General features: G+C 46.5%; 11 protein-coding genes across 11 annotated transcripts, besides 1 other annotated feature; 4 read left to right on the forward strand and 7 right to left on the reverse strand.

The window, feature by feature from the left end:
- Positions 1-15: 15 nt before the first annotated feature.
- Positions 16-1,475, reverse strand: TSTA_018680 (uncharacterized protein; the record flags this gene model as incomplete). Its single annotated transcript, XM_002483990.1, has 2 exons — positions 16-1,386; positions 1,420-1,475. The coding sequence occupies 2 exons, from the start codon at positions 1,473-1,475 to the stop codon at positions 138-140; spliced, it is 1,305 nt and encodes a 434-aa protein (XP_002484035.1). The 3' UTR covers positions 16-137.
- Positions 147-1,466: a mobile genetic element.
- Positions 1,476-1,619: 144 nt separating the features above from the next.
- TSTA_018690 (NADH-cytochrome b5 reductase, putative) lies at positions 1,620-3,046 on the reverse strand. Its single transcript, XM_002483991.1, has 4 exons — positions 2,887-3,046; positions 2,543-2,825; positions 2,410-2,484; positions 1,620-2,351 (listed from the first exon to the last, which is right to left on the reverse strand). Exons 1-4 carry the CDS (start codon positions 2,929-2,931, stop codon positions 1,783-1,785), a joined length of 972 nt encoding a protein of 323 aa, XP_002484036.1. The 5' UTR covers positions 2,932-3,046; the 3' UTR covers positions 1,620-1,782.
- A 347-nt stretch (positions 3,047-3,393) lies between these two features.
- On the reverse strand, positions 3,394-4,857 carry TSTA_018700 (60S ribosomal protein L20). The gene is made up of 5 exons (XM_002483992.1): positions 4,829-4,857; positions 4,767-4,770; positions 4,160-4,344; positions 3,914-4,090; positions 3,394-3,858 (listed from the first exon to the last, which is right to left on the reverse strand). The coding sequence occupies exons 2-5, from the start codon at positions 4,768-4,770 to the stop codon at positions 3,703-3,705; spliced, it is 522 nt and encodes a 173-aa protein (XP_002484037.1). The 5' UTR covers positions 4,829-4,857; the 3' UTR covers positions 3,394-3,702.
- A 236-nt stretch (positions 4,858-5,093) lies between these two features.
- On the forward strand, positions 5,094-7,171 carry TSTA_018710 (uncharacterized protein). The gene is made up of 6 exons (XM_002483993.1): positions 5,094-5,692; positions 5,744-5,816; positions 5,866-6,018; positions 6,073-6,134; positions 6,185-6,608; positions 6,677-7,171. Exons 1-6 carry the CDS (start codon positions 5,118-5,120, stop codon positions 6,758-6,760), a joined length of 1,371 nt encoding a protein of 456 aa, XP_002484038.1. The 5' UTR covers positions 5,094-5,117; the 3' UTR covers positions 6,761-7,171.
- Positions 7,172-7,241: 70 nt separating this feature from the next.
- Positions 7,242-8,759, reverse strand: TSTA_018720 (uncharacterized protein). The gene is made up of 4 exons (XM_002483994.1): positions 8,452-8,759; positions 8,036-8,386; positions 7,710-7,983; positions 7,242-7,643 (listed from the first exon to the last, which is right to left on the reverse strand). Exons 1-4 carry the CDS (start codon positions 8,628-8,630, stop codon positions 7,599-7,601), a joined length of 849 nt encoding a protein of 282 aa, XP_002484039.1. The 5' UTR covers positions 8,631-8,759; the 3' UTR covers positions 7,242-7,598.
- A 910-nt stretch (positions 8,760-9,669) lies between these two features.
- Positions 9,670-11,343, reverse strand: TSTA_018730 (regulator of gluconeogenesis Rmd5, putative). Its single transcript, XM_002483995.1, has 4 exons — positions 11,173-11,343; positions 10,980-11,107; positions 10,154-10,924; positions 9,670-10,088 (listed from the first exon to the last, which is right to left on the reverse strand). The coding sequence occupies exons 1-4, from the start codon at positions 11,291-11,293 to the stop codon at positions 9,870-9,872; spliced, it is 1,239 nt and encodes a 412-aa protein (XP_002484040.1). The 5' UTR covers positions 11,294-11,343; the 3' UTR covers positions 9,670-9,869.
- A 243-nt stretch (positions 11,344-11,586) lies between these two features.
- Positions 11,587-14,542, forward strand: TSTA_018740 (Sin3 complex subunit (Stb2), putative). The gene has a single exon (XM_002483996.1). It carries the CDS (start codon positions 11,787-11,789, stop codon positions 14,424-14,426), a length of 2,640 nt encoding a protein of 879 aa, XP_002484041.1. The 5' UTR covers positions 11,587-11,786; the 3' UTR covers positions 14,427-14,542.
- Positions 14,543-14,548: 6 nt separating this feature from the next.
- TSTA_018750 (mitochondrial intermembrane space translocase subunit Tim10, putative) lies at positions 14,549-15,362 on the reverse strand. The gene is made up of 3 exons (XM_002483997.1): positions 15,297-15,362; positions 15,098-15,227; positions 14,549-14,965 (listed from the first exon to the last, which is right to left on the reverse strand). The coding sequence occupies exons 2-3, from the start codon at positions 15,193-15,195 to the stop codon at positions 14,776-14,778; spliced, it is 288 nt and encodes a 95-aa protein (XP_002484042.1). The 5' UTR covers positions 15,196-15,227; positions 15,297-15,362; the 3' UTR covers positions 14,549-14,775.
- Positions 15,363-15,493: 131 nt separating this feature from the next.
- Positions 15,494-17,677, forward strand: TSTA_018760 (lysyl-tRNA synthetase, putative; the record flags this gene model as incomplete). The annotated part of the gene is made up of 5 exons (XM_002483998.1): positions 15,494-15,536; positions 15,872-16,036; positions 16,110-16,274; positions 16,333-16,758; positions 16,812-17,677. The coding sequence occupies 5 exons, from the start codon at positions 15,494-15,496 to the stop codon at positions 17,543-17,545; spliced, it is 1,533 nt and encodes a 510-aa protein (XP_002484043.1). The 3' UTR covers positions 17,546-17,677.
- A 7-nt stretch (positions 17,678-17,684) lies between these two features.
- Positions 17,685-19,581, forward strand: TSTA_018770 (uncharacterized protein). Its single transcript, XM_002483999.1, has 3 exons — positions 17,685-17,967; positions 18,041-18,193; positions 18,254-19,581. Exons 1-3 carry the CDS (start codon positions 17,907-17,909, stop codon positions 19,105-19,107), a joined length of 1,068 nt encoding a protein of 355 aa, XP_002484044.1. The 5' UTR covers positions 17,685-17,906; the 3' UTR covers positions 19,108-19,581.
- Positions 19,162-21,752, reverse strand: TSTA_018780 (uncharacterized protein; the record flags this gene model as incomplete). Its single annotated transcript, XM_002484000.1, has 4 exons — positions 21,376-21,752; positions 21,238-21,314; positions 21,015-21,183; positions 19,162-20,960 (listed from the first exon to the last, which is right to left on the reverse strand). Exons 1-4 carry the CDS (start codon positions 21,569-21,571, stop codon positions 19,162-19,164), a joined length of 2,241 nt encoding a protein of 746 aa, XP_002484045.1. The 5' UTR covers positions 21,572-21,752.
- Positions 21,753-21,813: the final 61 nt, after the last annotated feature.

Consider the following 21,813-nt stretch of genomic DNA (forward strand, 5'->3'; position numbering starts at 1 on the left):
TTGCTGTATCACGAACCTTGGCAAAGCTCTCACGGTGTAGATCGCCTAATTCGGCCAAGGTGAGACTGCCTTGATTAACCACCTTTATACGGCGTGAAAGGCCCGGGCTTACTTCATCAAGAATATCCTTTATACTGTCAATCGATTTTTTCAATCTTATTGACATAGCGACGTAGTTTTACGGCGGTTGACGGTGGAGATATTGATTTTGTAGTTGGTGAGCTGGGAATAGTGTCATCCGCCTCGCCATATATTTTTAGTGCATCCCCTTCAGCAACAAGTGCTTCAAATGCTTCATCTGGCTGAAGCATCGTATCAAGTATAAGCCGAGGATTAAGAGGCCAAATTCCTCGCTCTCTCCAGCCGTGCCGAATTGTTCGTGTGGTAAAAGTCTTTATCCGGATATCGCGTAATTCTTCAAAAAAGTCGTTTTTATCAAAATCGAAGCCACCTAAGCGTGCAATCTTGTTCACAACCCGTCCATGAACATGTTTATATTGCTGAAATGGCACTCCATCGAGTGGTTGTAAAAAATGCGTAGAATGAGGCGGAAATCGGAATGGGCGAATGTGCCAAATTTCACAATATTGCACGAACTGTATAGTAAGATGAGTTGTATGATTATCCATAAGAAGTAACCGCCAATCCGGGAAGGCCCCGGGCCTAGAGAAGTGGTCAAAGTGTTGAAGCCATTCGAATGCGATCTCATCTGTGATAAATCCATTCGAAGCAGGTGCAACTAGCCAGTCGTCATCTTTTATATGCCGGTACCATTCCTCCAAATGGACCTTGCCTTTTGGAATCAATAAAGGTGGTATAATCTTTCCTTCGGCATTTATACCCTCAATGATAGTAATTGATTCTCGAGAGGACAGGCTAGATACCCTTTTTGATGTTTTTGGATATGCTGTTACCACCGCTTCATCTTTTCCTTGTCCAACAATGAATCCGGTCTCGTCGAAGTTCCACAGATTTTGAGGGCGAATTTTGTATTGTTGTATAGCGAGCTCGAGGTCAATAAACCAGCGCTCAACCTCGCCATAATGCTCTGCGACGGTACGCTCCTTTTCTTGAGGTTTTTGAACGATTCGTACATACTGTTTTGGCAGGCGCTTGATAAAATCGTGTACCCAATTTTTTCCGGCGCGAGGGGGCTCTCCTGGACCCCTGAAATCTTTGCCGAGCAAATAATTCGCACTTTCCTCAATTTGCTGATTCGTAGGATGCGCGCCTATATTATCTAGATACTCAATCCATAGAATAAGTGCCTTTTCTTGATCTAGAGATAATAGGCGCCTCGTAGGTGGGCGTGTTGAGCGAGAGGGTAAGCCATGCCACCGACGAGACAGTTTTTTGCGAGACACCCCATATTCACGCGATAATTTGCTAAAATTCGGTTTTTTTTTTTTGTGTTGGCACGCACTGAGGGCCTTTGCAATCAATTCCTCCTCTTCTTTATATAATTTAGGGGTCATTTTGGCTCCGGTTTTGACGTTTGTAAATGCCGAGTTGAGATTTTGAAGATTTTGGCCCTTGAGTCCGGGCCGACCACCACCCGGTCTAGGGTGGGGGAAGGCGACGCGACAAGTATAAGTTAACTATAGGTTGGGCAATACCTTGAACTGGCGAAATTCAAATCTGAAGATTGGAGATGTCTATCTGTATACAGCTCTTTCTAAACACAATAGGCTGTTCACCACACAGCTAGCTACCTAGTATATATCACAATCGTATATAGGAAATACAACAGACAAAATATCTTTCTGTTCATGCACCACAATTCTAAAACTTGTAGACTTGCTCCTTGTTGTAGCCAAGTTCCTTGAGGTACCCTTCCAATTCACCCTGGTCAGAAGGACTCTTCTTACCACCGCTAATGGCCTTGTACAATCCCGGAGGTCCGCAAACAAATACCTTGATGTTCTCTTCCTTGGGCTCCGGCAAAACAGTCTTCAAGAGTTCCTTGGTCACATAGCCCTTGCCACCAGTCCATTCCTTGGGAGGGCTATCAAGGAGATAGAAAGCCTTGAACCGCTGAGGATAGGTGTTCTCCAAGTCGTGGAGCTCCTTCTTCAAGAGAATATCATCCTCGCCGACGTTTCCATAGACAAGAGTGACCTTGGTCTTGTCGTCGGGGTTCTTGAAGATAGCGCGGATCAATTGGTACATTGGGGTGATACCAGTGCCACCGGCAATCATGGCAATGTGGTTGTGCTTGTTGGGTTGCCAGGGATACTTGGGAATAGGTCCCTTGAAGTCGAGGCGCTGGCCAACGTTCATACTATCCAAGTGCGAAGACATGGGTCCATTGGGGTAATGCTTGACAATGAGGTCCAAGTATCCAGGTGTGTCTTGGTCGGTCAGTAGCTTCCCACGAGTTCCTTCTCAAAGATCCAGCATTGCACGTACCTTCATCTGAGACAGGAGTGTAAGGACGGATGATAGGCTTGCCCTCAGGTGGTGTGTACTTGGTGATCAACGCAGCTAAAAACCACCATATCAGTTCTGTGTCTGTCACATAAATAGACAAGACGGAGCTTACACGCAACATGCAAACCAGAAACAGCCTCCTTGTCAGGGAACTCAAAGCGATATCTCTTGGTATTATGGCTCAAAATCTCAATATCGCTGAGCTTTAAATCGACGAATCCTTGATCGCCACCGGTAAACACCTTGTCGCGCTCCTTGATTTCTTCCGCAGTCACCGGTTTGCTCTGCATGTACCTGTACACGCCCGTACCAACACCGAGCGCACCAACGACAAAGGCGATGTTTTTCAAGTTGTTGCCCTTTGCAGTAGCCTCGGTGGAGTATTTGCGGAAGCTCTATGATTCAATAAAATTAGCATATGGCTCTTTGACTCAGGATTTGTCAGCTCCTTTATACCTGTCTGGCAGGCTGCGAGAGCCTGAAGGCGGATCTAGCGAACATTGTGATGATGGTCAAAAAAAGGAAAAGAGGTATAAAAGAATGATGCTTTGTTTTCAATTGGCAAAACAGTGATGATATCCTTCGGTTGAGGATTGGGATTGTCGCAGACAAGAGCAAAAGAGAAAGCACTTTGTTGCGGCCAGCCGTAACTAGGGCGGAGTCCGAGGCCATGACGCAAACTCCGTGCCCTTTCCCGACTAGGTAGTAGGACTAAGACTGTTCATTATTGCATATCTGAATATTTCAGTATATATATATCCTACGCTTCGGCTTCTATTCTAGTTTGATTTCCGACATTTTGAGTGTCATGGACAAAGTACAGGTTCAATCAACCTTGTAAAGAGAGCCTGTATGTGTAACCGACCATCTACAGATTTTGTTTACGGGATAATCGGACTGGATGAGAGAAGAACCTTTGATCAGCCTGGTATAATCAGTACGAAAATGATGAATCCCTATCAGAGGATGCTTTTTAACCCGTCACAAGCGACCGCTTCATAGCGACCAGGCCCAAGAGTTCAGTGGAACATTTGATATCATTCGGAATATAAGAAAAGGACATGAGAAATATGAAGCCATCAAAATTACCCATAAAGAGCAGCCAGCTTTTGTTTGTGCGAACATGGACTAAAATCGTCTCATCTGTAAACGTTCGTATGTTTGAAATTCTTCATTGAAATATTTTTTTTGTAACAAACATAATCGAATGCTATGGCCATTACACAATCATTGAACCGCAAATCCTCAAACCCCAAGAGAAACACAGCATGCTTATGCGAAAGTAGATGGGCGCTTGTAGGCGAAGACCTTTCCAGATTGGGGAGGGACACGGTGGGGGAGAGGGAACTTCAAGCCCTTGGTAAGGAGCTGCTTGATGTAAGGGCGGCGGATGCTCTCGTTGTTCTCGATCTCAACGACACGGAGGATCTATTGACGTTAGTGGGGGGTCGTTGTTGTGGTACCAAGTGGACAAGAAACATACGTGAATGGAACCGAATCGGGCGCGATGGCGGGCAGCCATGTCCTGGTACAAGGACTCGACGGCATCAGTTCGGCTGAGCTCACGGAACTCCTTGTACATGTTGTGGGTGCCGGAGCGGGAGTCGTAACGCAACCAGATACCGAAGTTCTTGACCTTGGTGGGACGCTTCTCGGTGATCTGTAATCAAAATTAGTTCTGCCATTCTGCACGAATGGATTCGTCGATCGTATGGTTCATAATACATACCACGTTGAGGCTGACAATCTCACCGTTGGCCTTCTTGACCTTCTTGAGCTTGGTGAGGAAGTACCAGAAGCGCGACTTGGCAACAACTGTGTTGGGAGCGAAGATGCGCATGCGGTACAACTTGGGCGTCGGGTTCGCCTCGGTGGGCAAGTGGCGCCCGATGACCTGGTACTCGTTGAGACGGCCTATATATTGTCAGTGTCTAACCTCTTTACCAGTAATTTGCATTCTCGGAACGATAGCCCAACAGCCCGATTCTCGCTTGTCAGTCGTGTTGAAATCGTGAGACAGCCGTAGTCCCCACGTCGAGGAGATTGAAGAAGATATCTGTCGGTTGAATTGTTTTACGTGACTGAGGCATCTTTTTTCTGGGCGTGTTGCTCGCGTGGGCGTAACGTCTCGAACTTCAGATAATTTATCGCAACCCCAAAATCCTAAATTCAACTGCAATCGATCCAATTGTCGTCGTCTCAACCAGTACTATCCTCCTTCAAGCGGTATTCAATTTTTCGCACGTCGGTATTCGTTTCGATGACAAGTCGAGAATCGAGCTGAAAAGTGGTACAGAATCGCAGGATCAACGCAGAAACAAATAAATTAAACGTACCCATCTGTAGAAAAATAATTAGTACAAATAGATCTGATCAGAAAACAACAATAATCACTCACTTTGTGTCGTTTGTCGTGTTGAGTCTCCTGGTGAAAAGGATATGCCGCTGACTTGTCTCCAGCCGAAAAGAATTGTGAAGTTCTTGGGGTGCTAGGGCTGTGGCCCTCCGCTTAAGCGAATCTGAGGCTGAGATCCGGTCTAGCCGTTTCGGGGTGTTACAGCCACAAATGCGGGATGGGGCTAATCCACCAATCACAGCCTGTGGCCCGACTTCCTTGAATAACATCAACCGCCAAGCAGCTTCCTAGTTCATGGTTTGAAACAGAATATAGAGGATAGATTTCTATTATGGCTTCCGTTTTTGATGATTTTAAGGCAGCTCATACGCTCCAGTCGGGACCTATCCTGGCCGCTGCTCTTACACCAGCTGCAACACCAGAAGATCCCCATCGCCTACTGAACTTTGTCCGTGTCACAAACAGCGCCAACTCCGAGGGTGATATTCGCCATCATCTTCTCTACGACAGACACACGGGAGTCAAGCTGAGCAAACAACAAGGCAATGCTTGGGTCAGTGTCGTGAACGCCTTTTGGGTCACTGCCGTAGAGTTAGTGAAGATTGAAGAATACTCCCCACGGGGAAGTTGGCTAAAGGTGTTTGAGGCCTGGAAGGAGTTTGTCAATCAACTGATTAGGGGCTATTCAAATAATCATTTCCCGTCATGGACGATACCTTGTCTATATATGGCTGGAAAGTATCTTCGCGCTTTTGCCATCAAGGCGGATGCATCGGATGCATCTCAGAGTGCAGGCGGTTATGGCAATGGGTTCCAGGACGATGTGGTGTCTGCGGAGAAGAATGCCAATCTTGAAGATGCAGCGAGGACGATTAACAGAATGTTTACTCTCTGCCTAGGTGACCGGTAAGTTGATTACAGCAATTCTGGGCACGTCAGGTCTGATAGAAGTCGCAGGGCTCCTATTGAGGAATCACGAAAATGGGGAATCTACGAGACAACGAACCTTTTGTTCAAGACATACTTCAAGGTACGTACTATCTACTTGTCAATATTAACTTGATTCTGACATAAGATAGTTAAACCAAGTTGGGCTGTCAAAAAGTGTGCTCCGTGCTCTGGATGCATCATCAGCAGACATTCCACAGCCTTTTCAGTTTCCGAAATCTCATATTGTGACTTTCAATTATTATGTTGGGCTTATTAACTTTTTAGAGGAAAACTATAAGGAGGTATGATATCATCCGTGGTGTCCGCTAGCGACAATGGACTAATTAATCTCTCAGGCCGAAGAAAGTCTTACTCAAGCATGGCTTATGTGTAAGAAAGACGCGTGGAAGAATAAAGAGTAAGTTAACTGCGCGAGTCTGAATGCGTAGCTATACTAACATATTACAGATTAATCTTAACGTATCTAATACCCTGCCATCTCGTCACCACCCATCGCCTCCCCAGCAAACAACTCCTAGCCCCATTCCCACGTCTAGAACGCCTCCTCCGACCGCTATGCGACTGCATCCGACAAGGAAACCTCGTCGGCTTCGACGCCGCCATGTCAGCCGGCGCAGATGATTTCGTCAAACGTCGGATCTATTTGCCTCTTGAAAGGGGTCGAGATCTCGCTCTCCGAAACTTGTTTCGAAAAGTTTTTATTGCTGGAGGATTTGAGCCTGCTACTGCATCAGATTCAGTGCCGATTCGTCGCACTCGTATACCGCTAACGGAGTTTGCGGCTGCTTTGCGTATTGGGAATAAATCAGATGATAAAGCGCGCATTGATATGGATGAAGTGGAGTGTTTATTGGCTAATATGATATACAAGGTGAGTCGATCCTTTGGCTTGTAGTCGAGCGCAAGCTGTGTATAGCTAACTGGTATGATTGTTTCTAGAATATGATGAAAGGCTACATTTCGCGAGAACGTGCTACCGTTGTGTTAAGCAAGTCTGGTGCATTTCCGGGCACAGGGGTCTGACACCCTTTGGTTAGATAATATGATTCTTCAGCGCAGTCTTACAACTATCGCAGTAAGAATCATTACTGACGACAGACCCTATCAGCAAACTTCCACCAATCTCCGCATGGTCAGATGCAGCGTCCAACAATGAGATTGCAGATTGCACAGCAGAGCCATGAGTTTCAATAACGAGTTATGCTCCTGAACAGATGCCAAGCTATCACCAAATAGCCATCATCATATATGCGAGCAGCCTACCTTGCATCTACATATGCTCCAGGCTGACATTCATGCATGCTACTGTGACTCAATTCTGATTGAGTAATGGACATTAAGTCTACCTTAAGCACCAATTTACCTACGTACACATCAACTTGTAGCATTACGAGGATACATCTACACCTCGAATGGAATCAATCCTATCATTATCCAGAATATATTGATTCATTCTCCCTTATACCGGATATTCAGTACAGTCAGACCTAAAATAAAACCCAATCAACATGACTCATGGCAGAAATATGAAAAGCAAATTGACAATCTGGATACAGAAATCATTTAGCCCCGGAATCCGCACAATATAAATGAAATAGAGCAAGAAAAAGAAAAATGCAACATCATAGATATAACCAACAAGGTATCACAATCTGGTTGAATGGAGAGCCAGGTTTGAGTACGAGAGGGACTTGTAAGCAAACAATAGGAAAGAAGAAATGGGTATCGGCTTCATCTTGGGATGGTGGTGAGATATATTACAAATTAAGTTGGGTAGGTAGAAGTTGATATGGTACACACAGGGACAATTTGCTGGAGATCCCAGTTAATAGAGATGGAGACGGCCGAAGAGGAGAAGTATTTATGTCTTCCTGCTCAAAGTTGGAGAGGCGGTAGCAATATCATCCTATGCCTATATCAGCATTCAATCTCTCAAAGAACCGAAAGGGACGAGAGGGAAGGAAGGGCTTACCATATGGTTACACATGGCCACGAACAAATCAAAAAATACTTTCCCGCCTTTTTCCATCTCCATTTGCATAGTACCACTCCTTTTGAATGTTGATCTGCTCCTGATTATCAACGCAAGGTAATGGGCACGTAGCTGGCTGTCGGTCTCCGGAGTATTTGCATACGCATATCGAGCACTAGTCAGGATCGTGCTGCAGTGTATGCCCGACTGGAGACCTTGTTTGCGGAGAGCGAGGCGTTTGAGTTCTGGCAATTTGTACCGTTCTGCTGCACAGCTATGACAAGCCATTAGCCAACATTTAGAACAGGAAAAGGGGGTGAACGTACTACATGGCAGTATCTTTCAATATGATGCTCCCATCCTCCTGATGAAGGTATGCAGCATCCTTCCCATCCCCGCCATCAATATCCATCATATCATCCTCCAACAACCAGGTATCCCGACGCTTATTGTGTATAAGTCGGGGATAATAATCGCCCTTGTAGAGATATTCGAGAACCGAGGATAGAACCTCGGGTCTTTCATCCGGTAGGCTGATTTGCTTGTTGTGAGCTTGTAGGAATTGGCCCCGGCAACAGGCAGCAAAGAACGGTGATAGGGATAGGACGTCTTCGTGGGCGGCGAAGAGGCGTTGGTCTTGTCCAACGCAGATTGTGACTACGGCTGAGGTGAGGTTTCTGTTGATGTAGCGGATACCCTTAGATTCTTGTCTCTTTTTGAAGTTGGTAGGGAAAGGACTTACTGCTCTGCTAGAGGAGAACTGTGCTTCCCATGTCTACTTTCCGATGAATGACCTCCGGCAGCATGCTCTCGGAATGATCGTTTCATACTCCGGGATGTCGAAGTTGAGGTCGACTTGCCGGCTCGATATTTGCTGGTGAAGCTTTCAGAGCGACCATGTGATGACTTTTTGACAAACATTTTGTCTTTTATCAGATGTAAATGAGCGGTGTGTGTGTGCTCGTCGATAAAAATCCACTGCAATAATGATAAATATGACTATTGCATGGTCGAGAGATAGAGAGTACTAGCCTGAGACTCTCCTGTTGCAGACTTGAGGGTGCAAAACCATCCTGACTATAAAATCCACTTGAGGTCTGGTGAACACACACAGGGCTTTTATAGTCGAACAGACCAGGCTAGCATCCAGGCAACGCTATTCAGCAGGAACAAGGAGGGATGGATAGCCAACGCGCGAAACGCGCCGTCTCTTGGCCCCCCTCATCGCCAAAGTTACGCGTGGTCACGTGAATCAATGATGCCTATTGTGGCCAGTCACAGCTGGCCAGGTGTGCCCAAAAAATGACTCACTGGGCCGGAAATATAAGCTATCTACTCTGTATTGATCTAGAATTCTAAATCATAAAGAAAATTGTCGTTTTAGTCTCCGACTAGTACCTTGACCTAGGCGAAACTGGTAGTTGCACGGAGATTCTGGGATATGACTAGTCAATTCGGATGTCCGAGTAATGCCTACAGGACGGAGACGGATAAGTGTACGTATTACCGGAGACTTTGTTTGTTTCGAATGCATATTTGAGAATCCTCTTAGAAACAATGGTCAGATTCGAATAGTTCCATGAAGTCTGAGTCAAACTGTAATCCGTGATCGAGCGCAGATAGAGATCAGTTTCCCAGTTCGGATTTTCGACGGAAAAAGAGGTCTCTGACCTGAATTTTCGGGTCTACAAGGCTCATCAGTACCGACTAGTACTGCATTAGTACTGTGGCGTCCCATGTACTTGGTAATCCCCGCCTAGCGGGACATTATGGAAGCACTCCTGCATATCCCGTTCAGCTACAAGCTCCAAAGCAGGGTGGACAAATCCTCTGATTTGCGCCCTGGACTTAAGACCCGGGTCAAGCTTGATAAGAGATGACGCCTCATTACACTAAGCAATTAGTTGGTTTCATCTTGGGCCAAAGATTTGTACGGTTCCCTGGCTAACCTATAAGTCATGTTCAGAACACAGCCTGCTTGATTCGTCTGCACAAGTAGAGAAGATCATTGCTATAAACACATCGTGAGATCTCTCAAAGACTTTAGAATCCAAAAAGTAGAAGACAACGCCGGGGTTCCTTCTGGTCATGACTCGTAGAAAATAATCACCCAAAACGCCTCTACGCCGTTCCATTGCTGTCTTCGTAATATAACGTACATCAGAATATAACTTTCCGAGCGTTCTTCGGATGGCTCTCGCTCGGACAATAAGGACATTTGAACTTGTTGCCCTTGCTGATACGTTGAAGCGATTCCAGTGCAATGACGTGGCCGCATGGCATCATCATCGGCGGGTTTTGATCTGTAGTCTGTTCTTTGGAGACGGGGCACACGAAAATCGAATGGAATAGATACGAGCGAGGTAACGGTATTTCGACCTATTGGACATGGTTAGAACTGTGACATGTGATGGATAATCAAGATAATATAAACTAATACGTACCGGCAGTTCGTCCTGCGTGGTCCACTCGGTCCTCTTTGCCTTCATGATCGTCTGCAGTTTCAACAGGGTTGGAAGAGCAATGGCGCCAGCGGTCGCCGCAATGTAAAGGGGCGAGTCTGCAGACAGACCAAGTAATGAGCAAAATTCCCGTGTAAATGAATGAGCAACTTCAGACCAAGCGGTTGGGTTGTTGAAAATATGTCGATAAGGTGATTCATCAAGATTTGGCCAGAAGGCCATAGCAGCTATTAGTTGCTGAATCTCCTTCAAGTACCGGGGAATAAAAGACGAGAATTCCTGCCTCGCATATTCCAGTGCAGCTCGTCGACCGTAGGAACTTGGCGGGTACTGTGGTTGCCTTCCGCCATGGAAGAGCCACACGAACTGAAGGCGACAAAGTTCAAACTCTAGGTTGCTTCCTCGGGTCTCTAGGGGCGCTCTATGGTCCCTTGCCCATTGGATTGCCGGCAGTAGGTTCGAATTTTCCCGAAGCTCGTGCAGTATGTGGTACATTGTAGTGAACTCTTCGCGGATTCTGCCCGATTGGATCTGGTCAAGTAGCGATGACGCACTATCCTCGCTGCTGGTCGAGCTTCCATCAGATTCGGGCTGTGCCAGGGACTTCGCCTGCGATATTTCATCCAGGAATGTAGATGCAACTGAAAATTGACCTTCGCGGAGTAGGTGCATGGCTATGGCTCGATTGACGAGACTGGGTGAATTTGAGAGGGCGTCATATTCGGTACTAGGAAGGGGACGATCCTTGAATAACTATAGAACTCCTATCAATACCTTTCCTCTCATAAAGATTTCCAATTCATCATACCTTGTCTAGTGCTTTCGTATACTTGTTGAGACTGCTATGGGTCTCTTTCAGACTCTCGTTGGTCGCATCGAATGACGCCTTGACCGGATTCTGTAGCTTAGCGAGTGTGATGGAAGCTTTGGTGGGATCTAGAACAAATGCTGATAATTAACCGAATTCCCGAACATTATGAAAGACAACGGTGAGGTCTTACCAGCAGCTATCGAGTCTCGGGCTTTCTGCAATAAGTCGATTGTAGCTTGGACATCGTTGATACTCTTGGCGGCTTTCATGCGCTTCCACGCCCGCTCATGCTCCTTCTGCAGCAAATCCATGGTTTTACCATGTACCGAAGCAGTTGACTCTCCTTTTCCATGAGAGTAATACCCAAAGGACGATAAAGAGAAGTTGATGGCGGAGGGTCACAAGATGTTCCGGGCTTGACTGGCTGGCGGAAAGCGGAGAGTCTTTTCCTCTTTGGGACTGACTGACGTCTTCGGCGCTCTTTCCCCCTCGGCTCCATAATTTGCCTACACCGCCCGCTGGAGCTACAACAACCACCACCAGAATCATGTTTGTCTATGACTAGTCGCTGCTATCTACAGGCACGTCGGTTGCTCGATTTGAGATAAGCACGCCTTTTGAAAGGCCAAAACTACGGTTCCTTCACCAGAGATGCTTTGTTCTGTCTATTTGGGATCCGTCCAGGGACACTTCCCTTCGTGGGCTTTTCTCTTCGCCGTTCACAGGTGACCTCAACCGTGAAGACTATCCTTCAAATTGCCCTTTGTGCTTCGAGAAAACCCCCAGGAAGGGCCTGCCACGGAAATGTCGGGAACTACCCTTGACTCCTACAATACTTCCGCTGCAGCATCCCCTACCGGTCAAAATAGCCAGACTCGTTACCAATCAAACGAACCTCTCCCTTCGGCAACGAACGGCCATGTCGCGGTCGACCAGTCAGCACGGAAAAGACACCAAAGAGTTGTCCTAGCTGACCCTGTCGCCCTCATGTATCTTGAAGAGGACCCATCGACGACTCTGTTACATCGCCGCACGCGCTTGCAAGGATATGAAATCTATATTGTCGAGCAATGGGCATGCTCTCGAGTGCATCCGACCCTCATAATCACCACTTACACAGGCGACCCTACGCATCTTATATATGTTGGAGTTCTAGGCGTCCCGACGGATAGGGACAGCTGGTCCCCCCGTCTGAAACTCTACTTTGATGCCGTGCAACAGTACCATGCTGTAGCAAAGGAAACACCTCTGGGAACCTTGATGGTAACGAACTTGAGTGCTTTCCCATCAGCTCTTACAGTTATTGCAGTGCCAGATGGCGACACACGAAAAAACCGTGACCATTTTATTGTAAATGAGAATCTGAAACGTCTGGGATGCGCTGGACGTGCAAGCTTGAAACTCCAAGAACCGTCCCCGGTAGTGGCAGCTAAGTTTCATCAGTTGTACAAAACAAGTGACCGTGTGCCCTTGTATGTCGCAGTGACCGAGCTCGTCAAGCAATGTCAACTTGCGCTTACTATTTTCGGGAAACTTGCACCGGAGTATGCAGACGGACTATTATGCGATGTGACAGAAAAAGCATTGGGTGACTGGTGGGCAGATATCGGTACGGATCTGTACAACATTGAACCCAGTGACGGCATATTAGGTCCTACCACTGTTGCGGCGCTGCTGGGCACATTGATGGGTGCGCGGAATCGGTTACATGCTGTTGGAGCACCAGTTCCAAAGGACGTCTTTGATTTGTCTAGCATGAAACGAGGGATCGGAAGCTTTCAGAAATCGCAGAAGCTTGAACGCACGCGCCGACTGGATCGCGATACACTAGACAGACTTCATCGAGTCAGTCAGAAACCGACAAACTCTGAACGTTGGGCTGGTGCCGTTAAATCCACCGTTGCTGAACTTAGTGGAAAAGGTGGCGAGATGGTTATGGGAATGGTGGGTCGAGAAAAAGGCGGTATATCCGATATCGAAACATTAGATTTGGAGCGATTCGTCCAGCTGGTGCACGGCGAAAGAGCCCGATGGCTGTGGCAGGGAAAGCCGCGAAAAAGCTCGCTCAATAGCGGACTAGATAGCGCGTCACGTCCAGAAGATCTTGTCTTCACAACGGATGATCAGGGCAGTTACATTTGGGCTGGTCGCAAGCGGTCTGCCGGCTTAGACTCGGGTGCCGAGCGTGTGTCGCAAGATAATGACAGTACGAAACGCCTTCAAGAACCTGCAACAGTTGTGGAAGAGAAGGATTCCAATCTAGGGCGCATCGTCTCGCGTAGTCTCACGGAAAAGGTATCTGATGCTCGTGCTGGTTTTGGCAGATTCAAGGATGCGGTTGGCTTGCCCAGTCGTCGCTCCCATCAATACCAAAACCATCACCGCCATCGGCTAAAAGAGTTTATAAACCCTGATATCTCTGATACTGCCGTTGGTGAGGACGATATCGAGAATGAGGTTGCTACTGTTGATCAGAAAGATTTTGGCCATACACCAGGGAAGAATATTGACGCCCAACAAATAGACAGGCCAAAAAAGGCTCCTCAAGACAGTGACTTTTCGATACCCTCGAGCAAGTCATCGAATGTCAAAGTGGTGCCACCAGAAATCCATGTTGTACCGGATTCTCCCCCACACTCAGAAATGGACAAGCGGAGCTTGTCACCCATACCTGCACAGCACGAAGAAACCATAGCGGGAGAAAGTGAAGAGCAAGAGGATGAAACTAAAGAACTTGAACTTACCAAAACTAGGTCAACCGAGGTGCTGAGTGAACAGGACGCTTCAGAAGGGACGGTGTTCAGGTGCCTCCGCCGGTCACAGAGTTTTCCTGGAGAAAGGACCGACTATTCAACCTTTGCCAGAAAAGGCAAATGGCCTCGTCATTTATCGTTCAGCACGGTAGAAGAAGTCATCTTTGTTTGGGATGGTTTCGATACCGTAACAACAACCGAGTGGGACAAAGAACCTTCTAAATCCCTGGACGACGCGATTCTTCGTGAGTGCATTCTCCTGTCCGATGCACAGACTTTCAGCTCCGGAGTCTTGGATCTGAACCGGCAAACAGTCCCTTGGGTTGAGAAGCAGGTCACTTCGGTGGAGCTCCTACATCGTAAAACCAGTACTCTTCAAGAGGAATTGGGATATCTGTATCCGGAGCGTCTAGAAGAAATTCAAGAACTTCGAGAACGCATCAATCAGCTATTCGGAGATGAAGGTTCGCGGTTGACCGAAGAGATGAAGAAGATTGAGCTACTGGGGGCGAAGCTGGATTACGAATTGAATGTTCTGGAATCGAAAATTGAAGATGTCGAGGAAGGCCTTCAGGATTTCCAACGGAATGTTGATGTTGTGGAGAACCGAATCAAGGGTCTTGTTCGGGGAGAACAAAAAAATGGTACCTCGTGGTTTTCTTGGGCTGGCCGGAAATTCGGTCGACTATGATACATATCTCACTTGCTTTTAAATTCATAAATTTCACTGTGTATATTCAGGCATCAATGGCGGGCGGTGAGCCATATTCCTATATATTTATTATACGATGGAGTCTACGAAACTGCACTACCTTCTTATCATATCAATTGTATTGTACATTATACCAAGGTATATACCTCTCAAGCGCAAATAACCGAATCCGGCCAGCTTTCTGCGCAATTGCAATATGAAATACAACAGAGTAGAGAATCGTTCTCATCCAGAGAGATAAAGCCCAACAACAGTCAACCAGAGAAATCCGTTTTTTGCCTTGCTGATCCGATCCATCTCACTATCACAAAAAATTGCTTTCCCAATCTTACATGCCAAATCCACCCATACCGCCACCTTGTCTATTGGCAGCCTCACCCTGCATCTTCTCGCTAACCTTGATATTGACTTCGAAGAACTTGGAGACGCAGCGATCGAGGCAGACGGATTCGCCCTTGTTCAATTCGCCTTCTCGGTATTCGGGGGGAATGCATTTCTTGGTGCAGGATTGTGTTAGACTAGAGAAAGGAAAATAAATGTCAGCTATTGTTGTAGTAAGTATAGCAAGTCAAATAACAAGGCCGAGGGATGTGGTAAAGTAGGCCTCTGTGCAGCATGTATTTAACTCTGATCTTGACTTCCAGACGTACCGATTGAACAAATCAGAAACCATCTCGACTTCTGTTTCTGCTGCAGCAATCTTCTGTTCCGAAGAGAGCTGGGGACGACCGCCGAATAGGAAAGACATGGTGACGTCTGTATTTGAGGTCGCAAATAATTCTATATCACTATCAGCATCCAAACTATTGACTGGAATATATTCACAACATGCTCTCTCAGAGACGATACCTTTATCAATCGATAGAAGGGCTATTCAGGCTCAGTTGAAGGTGACTTGGTAATGAATTGTATCTTGTCCGGAGAAAGATTGCAGCGAAACAATTAGGTACGAAGAAGCTTGGACCACCCGTGATCTCTTCCGCTCGCCGCACAATTTTCATCTCTTTCCGACTCTTTACATGCTACAACTCGCAACTTCATACACCATGCAATCCATTGGACCCGGAAGAGCCTCTCAGAGGCTTCTAGGTAAGTTATTATATAGGTAAGCTTTTATTTCGTTCTTCTTTTCTGCTTATGCCCTACATCAGGATGAAACACGCACCTAATACAGAACCGCTGCGAATGACACTTGCAATTCTTTACAAGTAATGATCATAACAGGACTTACTTTTCTGATTCAATCTTTTCCTACTCGCGAAATTTATGAATGCTTGATATGACGGATTCGCTAACTGTCTATCATAGTAGTCGACACTCAATCACCAATATATCGTTTCCCCTTAGTCTACAACATCCTATTCCTCATATTCACTGTTTGCAAAGAGCATCCACTCGATGGCATAGTACTCAACCTCCGACAGAACCTGGCTTCGATAGCCGTGTGCAAGAAATTCAAGCTGCTGTCTCAGACGCCTATCCACGTCTAGAAAGTAATGCAAACAGGCTTAGCATTGAGCAATTCCGCAACCTATATGACCATCTTGAACCCAATCAAGTGGTCGAGGAGGACAAAGTCGTGGTCCAGGGTAGGTTAAGGCCTCACTCAGGCCCTTCTTTATGGGATCTACATGTACTTAGAGAATTTTCTTTTTTACGTAGGCAGAATACGAACAGCCAGATTGGCAGGCAGCAAATTGATATTTTTTGATATCGTCCAAAATGAGCACAAGATCCAGGCAATGTGGAATCTTCGTATGTCCACCGATGTAGCTCCTGAGAAGTTCAAGCAATTATATCGTCTGCTTCGTCGCGGAGATGCTTTCTGTATGTAACCCCTAAACTAACCCAGCTTGATTTTTTCATATGGACTGAGACCGTCAAGCCGTGACTGGAAAACCGCATCGGACTGGAAGAGGAGAGCTCACGGTGCAAGTGACGGAGCTACCGACACTTCTATCTCCTTCTCTACACGATATCCCTACCGACACCAAAGAACATGGTGTTTCTGGTTATCCTCGGCATGTTCAGTTTCTCGCCGATAAACACACTTCGGATATTATGCGAATACGGTCCGCGATCATTCAGTATATCCGTCAATTCTTTGTTGAGCGGACTTTTATGGAAGTCAATACGCCTATTATGGCCAGTGAAGCTGGTGGTGCAACTGCGCGTCCGTTTGTTACCACGGCAAACGAGTTCCCGGACAAGTCGTTGTATTTGAGAATAGCGCCTGAGTTGTGGTTGAAACGGTTGGTAATAGGGGGTTTTGATAAGGTTTTTGAAATCGGGCCATCGTTTCGTAATGAGGGTATGTATACATCTGATAGTACTATGCGACTGCACAATATTAACATGTCGTAGGCATCGATAAGTCGCACAACCCCGAGTTCACGACATGCGAATTCTACATGGTGTACGCAAACCTGGAAGATGTCATCTCTATAACCGAGAACCTGTTCTCCGGTCTAGCAGAACATGTCTCACAACAGAAAGAACGCATGAGCTCCGAAATACCAACACCAAGCACAAACTTCTCAATCCCCTTTCGTCGGATAGATTTCATTTCCGGGATCGAGGCTGCCATCAATCGCCCCTTACCAGATCTATCCTCCCCCAGCGCAGAGCAAGACGTCAAAAAGCTCTTCAAAGAACTCTCCATCCCTCTCCCTGACCTTCCCACCCTCCCTCGTCTCATGGACAAACTCTGCTCAACTTACCTCGAACCACAATGCGACGAACCAACATTCATAATCCATCCCCCAGAATGTCTTTCTCCGCTCTCAAAATCATTTATACAGAATAATCAGCGTGTGGCTGCTCGGTGTGAACTCTTCATCCAGGGAAGAGAGTACGTGAATGCCTACGAGGAGGAGAATTCGCCGTGGGAGCAGAGACGGAAATTTGAGCAGCAGAAGATCTTTAATCAGCATACGAATGAGTCTACAGGTGTTGACGAGAGTTATTTGCAGGCGATGGAATGGGGGTTGCCACCGACGGGGGGATGGGGGTGTGGGATTGATAGACTTGTTATGCTGTTTACTGATTCGAAGAGGATTGGGGATGTGTTGCCTTTCAGGACTTTGAGGTCCGTTTAGTAGGTCAAGGGCTGTGTAAGATATGTGTATTATTATCGGCATTGTGGGATGGCTTGACGTTAGGGCTGCTAGGTTTCCTATAGCGAGCGACTCTGGAAGGAATAATTGATATTTACACATGATTTGCCCATCAACTAAGTCGCTCGATATCAAGAACGATCCTGACTATTAAGGAGAAGATTCTTCCAGCAAATACCTAGAACAATGTAACGCGGGGAGGTTTTTATAGGCCACGGAATCTGCCGAACCGTAGATAACCGCTGTTGATTTTCCATTTTTCAACATTTCACGACACGCGAAGTTTTATGTACAGTACGCTTTTACGACTAAGCGATCAAAGCGAAAAAAAATCGGTTCAGTCATGTCCAAATCCATTCCACAGGCCCAGCCTGTCACTGTAAGCCTTCAAGATCTTAACTCAGGTGAGTGAGGGGCAAAAATCTTCTATCGAACAATGAAGACCCAGAATTGATTGAAACTAACATCCTCAACCAGGATCTGTACCCTTCGAGGCATTAACAGAAGCATTCGGACCTTCATCCCTAGGAATAATTGTAGTCAAAGATCTACCCCCGAAATTCAAAGAGTTGCGTGCCCAGGTGCTCTCGAATTCATCTTATCTTGCTTCCTTGCCTCAGAATGAACTCGGTATGTTTTTTTCCTTCTATACCAAGATGTGGGATGTTAATAAAGACTAATAATGAAAAGAAAAACTCGAAAGCCCCCAATCCAAATACCTCGTAGGCTGGTCCTGCGGCAAAGAAACCCTTCGTTCAGGCCACTTCGACACTCTGAAGGGCTCATACTACATCAACTGCGCATTCTACCAAGATCGTGCGCTACAAAATGCGCCAGCAGATGAATTTCCAGATTTTCCACAATATACAGCACCAAATATCTGGCCCAATCCGGAAAAGTTGCCTACTTTTCGGACCGCGGTGGAAGATTTATGCTCCTTGATCATTGATACGGCGGCTTTGGTAGCGAGGGCTTGTGATCGGTATGCAAGTGTTAATATCGAGGGATACAAGGAACGGTATTTGGAGCATGTTGTTAAGATGAGCTTGACGACCAAGGCGAGGTTGTTGCATTATTTCCCTACTTCTCCAGCACAAGAGCAGGATGGAGAAGAAGATGATGATTGGTGCGCTACGCATGTTGATCATGGTTGTCTTACGGGTCTTACGTCGGCTATGTTTATTGATGAAGCTGAACATTTACCTTCTGCTTCTATATCTAAAGATTCTCCGCTGCCGGAACTTTCTTCTTCTCCAGATCCAAAGGCAGGTTTATACATTAGGTCTCGTACCGGAGAGATTGTCAAAGTGAATATCCCCAAGGATTGTCTCGCGTTCCAGACTGGTGAAGCTTTGGAATTGATTACTCAGGGGAAATTCCGTGCTGTGCCGCATTTTGTCAAGGGAAGTAGAGCGACCAGCGATGGAAGAAGGATTGCGAGGAATACGTTGGCGGTCTTTACGCAGCCGAATCTGGGAGAGGAGGTACAGAAGGGGAAGACGTTTGCGGATTTTGCGAGGGAGGTTGTTGAGAGGACTTATTAGCCTGATATTTCCGCAATGTAAATTTGTTAGTTGTTGTAAATGGGTATATAATCACTATAAGTCAAGTCTAGGACGTTTGAACTGCTGATTCTTCACAAGCAAGTTATCATTGCCCCTGATTGGAATCGGCAGAGGTTTAAACGATTGAATCAGAACAGCAGGGTCCCCAGTCCAATCATTCTCGTCGTCTTCATCGTCTCTGTCTTTAACGCCACCATCTCCATGGCCGAATTTCGTAACACCAGGTGGTGTATTCGTAGCAGGTACCTCCACGGCAACCAAATCCATTTCGTCCTTATCGCTCTCCTCCTCAGAAGAGGTATTAACCGTCTCATCATCACTCGAACTTGCATTCGCACTAAGGTCCATATTCAACCCACTGCTAACCAGCGAACTCATCTTCTGCACCTCCGCAAACTGAGACTTGGTCGGTCTACCGGGTTGTCTGCCAGCATTGCGAGGCAGTTTTGCCGCTTCCCAATCTGCCTGCGTAGCCGTACCGTCAAGTATATTAAGTACTCCCTTCCACATCCGCGGTTCCCGAGCTTCAGAATATCGGCCAACTTCATCTCCGTTCAGAGTGTCGATGGAGAGTGCTTGGACTCTGTAATCAGCCCAGAACCAATCCTGGCCGTCTTCCATACGGTTATCGGTTTTGCGAGACCACTCCCGGCTGGCGAGCATGCCGAATAGGTCGAAATCTAAGGATGTATGGCCGAATAGGAGCTCCATAGCTGTAGGCTCGTAGCAGCGTCCGATTATCATATCATGTGAAATTTCAACACTTGTGCTGGGTCCGTGGGTACGGTACCAAGCTCCATATTCGCTCATGCCGACCTGTTGAAAGGCATCGATTACCTCTTGCCGATTGAGTGGTAGACTGCTGTATTCCCCTGGTTTGCGATACGCTCGGTTCGGTGCAAGTGAATATACGTTGCCGCGCACGCGCACAGAGTATGATTTGGCGAGATTGGGAGATTGAAGATCTTCGATACACGAGTTGAGTCTGAACTCTATGCGCTTGATGACCATCACATCCGTGACACTCGACAGTCTGTTGACCGTTGCACCTTTCGGTTTGAGTCGCACCGTATCGCCAACGAGAATCATCTCAGGCCCGAGGAACATCCCTCGACAATGAATCGACGCATTAGGCCATACGCCCTTGAAATGGTATTTGTTGATCATGCAGACTGAAGACATCACCGTCATTGCATGTTTGATTGAAGGATGCCATTCCCTCTGCGGTAAACCCTCAAGCCAAACAGGCCACGAATTAAACGGCCGCAAGACATAGATGTGCACATATTGGTATTGGAGTGAAGCGCTTTTGTCGTCGCTGTTTGGGTCCGGGAAAGTCTCCACGCGAAACCCAGAGTAATTAACTTCCCATTTCTTTTGCGTAGGCTCAATAAGGTCGTCCAGGACTACTGGGTCCTTTTCTGGCACTTCACTGACCGTCCCCGCCCTCCACACAGGATTCCCAATAAATAGGCTCTTCTTAGGAGAATAGATCTGATACGACCGCGTTTGCTCATTGTATTTGAGCTCGCCATTGAGCTGTGGAATCCAAAGAACAATCTCCCCCACACGAGGAATATATGATCCTTGCAAACCTACACGAACTATATGTTCTCGAACGAGCTTATTCTCTGCTCGCCAGTCCATGCTTCGCGGTTCAGAGATGGGTTCGTCTATTTCATTCTCTTTACTGAGTCTCGTCACTGTCTCTCGGAAGATATCTGGGACACCTTCGGAGTCCAGGATTCGCCTTTGACAGAGTAGTTTTGGAGCCCCTTTTGGTGGTCTGCCTCTAGCCCAGCGACCTGGACCTAAGTAATGATGTGTAGTTGCTTTGAAGAGTTGGCATTAATCATACAGATACCGAAGAGAGAGGGTTAACTTACATGTACTTGTCCCAGATCCACTGGCACTAGTTGGAGGCCTCTTCTTCTTGCAGCATTCACAAGGACACGGCCCTGATTTACCACTTACCAACCAATAGAAGTGGGGGAAGAAATTTTTGGGAGAATTGAAACAGGACCCCGAGGGATGTCCGTAAAGAAATTTATCTCGCTGTGAAAGGTTAGTCAACCGTATCTACACAAAATAAGAGAAAGGAGCACTCACGATCTTAGGGGAACTAAACCGTGGTCGATCCAAAAGGACATATTGATCAGGCAATTTTTCAAGGATATATTGTTTTCCTGTTCGGGTCAGTAAGATATATTGGGGTCTCTTAAGAAGTAACAAGTCGAGGAATAATACCTTTAACAGCCTTACGGTCCTTTTCCATCCACATCATAGCCAGCTTATGACGATAAAGCCAATCATCTTGCTTCCTCCAATAAGCCTCCTTGGGCCAGGCGTTTTGGTCCCCATCACTGCTACATTCTGGCGCAGAAGGCAGAGATATAGTCTCGAGATTGTTGCTGCTATTCTCGGGTGTTGTTAAATATGACATTTTTTTTTCCTTTTTGTATATCCCTCAGAAAAATATAGAAATTGTTGTTTCCCTTTCCTCTGGTTCCATTTCTTATCTCATGCCCTTCATGAGTGCGTTGACAGTGAGAGCTTTTAGAGTCAGTCTTGACTCTTCAAGTTCTACCCTTTCGACGAGGATGGGTCATTGCATCCCCAGAGGAGAATAAGCCTTTTTTTATTCCAGAAAAAAATATTGAATGATTGAGAAAATTCCTGTGAATC

Source organism: Talaromyces stipitatus, genomic scaffold, assembly GCF_000003125.1.
Source record: "Talaromyces stipitatus ATCC 10500 scf_1105507295549 genomic scaffold, whole genome shotgun sequence".
In the NCBI taxonomy this organism is placed as follows: domain Eukaryota; kingdom Fungi; phylum Ascomycota; class Eurotiomycetes; order Eurotiales; family Trichocomaceae; genus Talaromyces; species Talaromyces stipitatus.

Coding starts and splice junctions, on each gene's coding strand:
- TSTA_018740 (XM_002483996.1), top strand. CDS start 11,787: ATGTCGGGAACTACCCTTGACTCCTACAATACTTCCGCTGCAGCATCC.
- TSTA_018730 (XM_002483995.1), bottom strand. CDS start 11,293: ATGGATTTGCTGCAGAAGGAGCATGAGCGGGCGTGGAAGCGCATGAAA. Junction 11,108..11,172: donor CCGAGACTCGATAGCTGCTG/GTAAGACCTCAC, acceptor CATTTGTTCTAG/ATCCCACCAAAGCTTCCATC. Junction 10,925..10,979: donor ATACGAAAGCACTAGACAAG/GTATGATGAATT, acceptor GGAGTTCTATAG/TTATTCAAGGATCGTCCCCT.
- TSTA_018690 (XM_002483991.1), bottom strand. CDS start 2,931: ATGTTCGCTAGATCCGCCTTCAGGCTCTCGCAGCCTGCCAGACAG. Junction 2,826..2,886: donor TCTCGCAGCCTGCCAGACAG/GTATAAAGGAGC, acceptor ATTGAATCATAG/AGCTTCCGCAAATACTCCAC. Junction 2,352..2,409: donor CACTCCTGTCTCAGATGAAG/GTACGTGCAATG, acceptor TGACCGACCAAG/ACACACCTGGATACTTGGAC.
- TSTA_018770 (XM_002483999.1), top strand. CDS start 17,907: ATGTCCAAATCCATTCCACAGGCCCAGCCTGTCACTGTAAGCCTTCAA. Junction 17,968..18,040: donor CCTTCAAGATCTTAACTCAG/GTGAGTGAGGGG, acceptor ATCCTCAACCAG/GATCTGTACCCTTCGAGGCA. Junction 18,194..18,253: donor CTTGCCTCAGAATGAACTCG/GTATGTTTTTTT, acceptor AATAATGAAAAG/AAAAACTCGAAAGCCCCCAA.
- TSTA_018720 (XM_002483994.1), bottom strand. CDS start 8,630: ATGTTTGTCAAAAAGTCATCACATGGTCGCTCTGAAAGCTTCACCAGC. Junction 7,984..8,035: donor TTGAAAGATACTGCCATGTA/GTACGTTCACCC, acceptor GGCTTGTCATAG/CTGTGCAGCAGAACGGTACA. Junction 7,644..7,709: donor TGGCCATGTGTAACCATATG/GTAAGCCCTTCC, acceptor ATATAGGCATAG/GATGATATTGCTACCGCCTC.
- TSTA_018750 (XM_002483997.1), bottom strand. CDS start 15,195: ATGTCTTTCCTATTCGGCGGTCGTCCCCAGCTCTCTTCGGAACAGAAG. Junction 14,966..15,097: donor GTTTCTGATTTGTTCAATCG/GTACGTCTGGAA, acceptor TCCTTTCTCTAG/TCTAACACAATCCTGCACCA.
- TSTA_018700 (XM_002483992.1), bottom strand. Junction 4,091..4,159: donor AGATTGTCAGCCTCAACGTG/GTATGTATTATG, acceptor TTTTGATTACAG/ATCACCGAGAAGCGTCCCAC. Junction 3,859..3,913: donor CCCGATTCGGTTCCATTCAC/GTATGTTTCTTG, acceptor TAACGTCAATAG/ATCCTCCGTGTCGTTGAGAT.
- TSTA_018710 (XM_002483993.1), top strand. CDS start 5,118: ATGGCTTCCGTTTTTGATGATTTTAAGGCAGCTCATACGCTCCAGTCG. Junction 6,019..6,072: donor TAGAGGAAAACTATAAGGAG/GTATGATATCAT, acceptor TTAATCTCTCAG/GCCGAAGAAAGTCTTACTCA. Junction 6,135..6,184: donor GACGCGTGGAAGAATAAAGA/GTAAGTTAACTG, acceptor AACATATTACAG/ATTAATCTTAACGTATCTAA.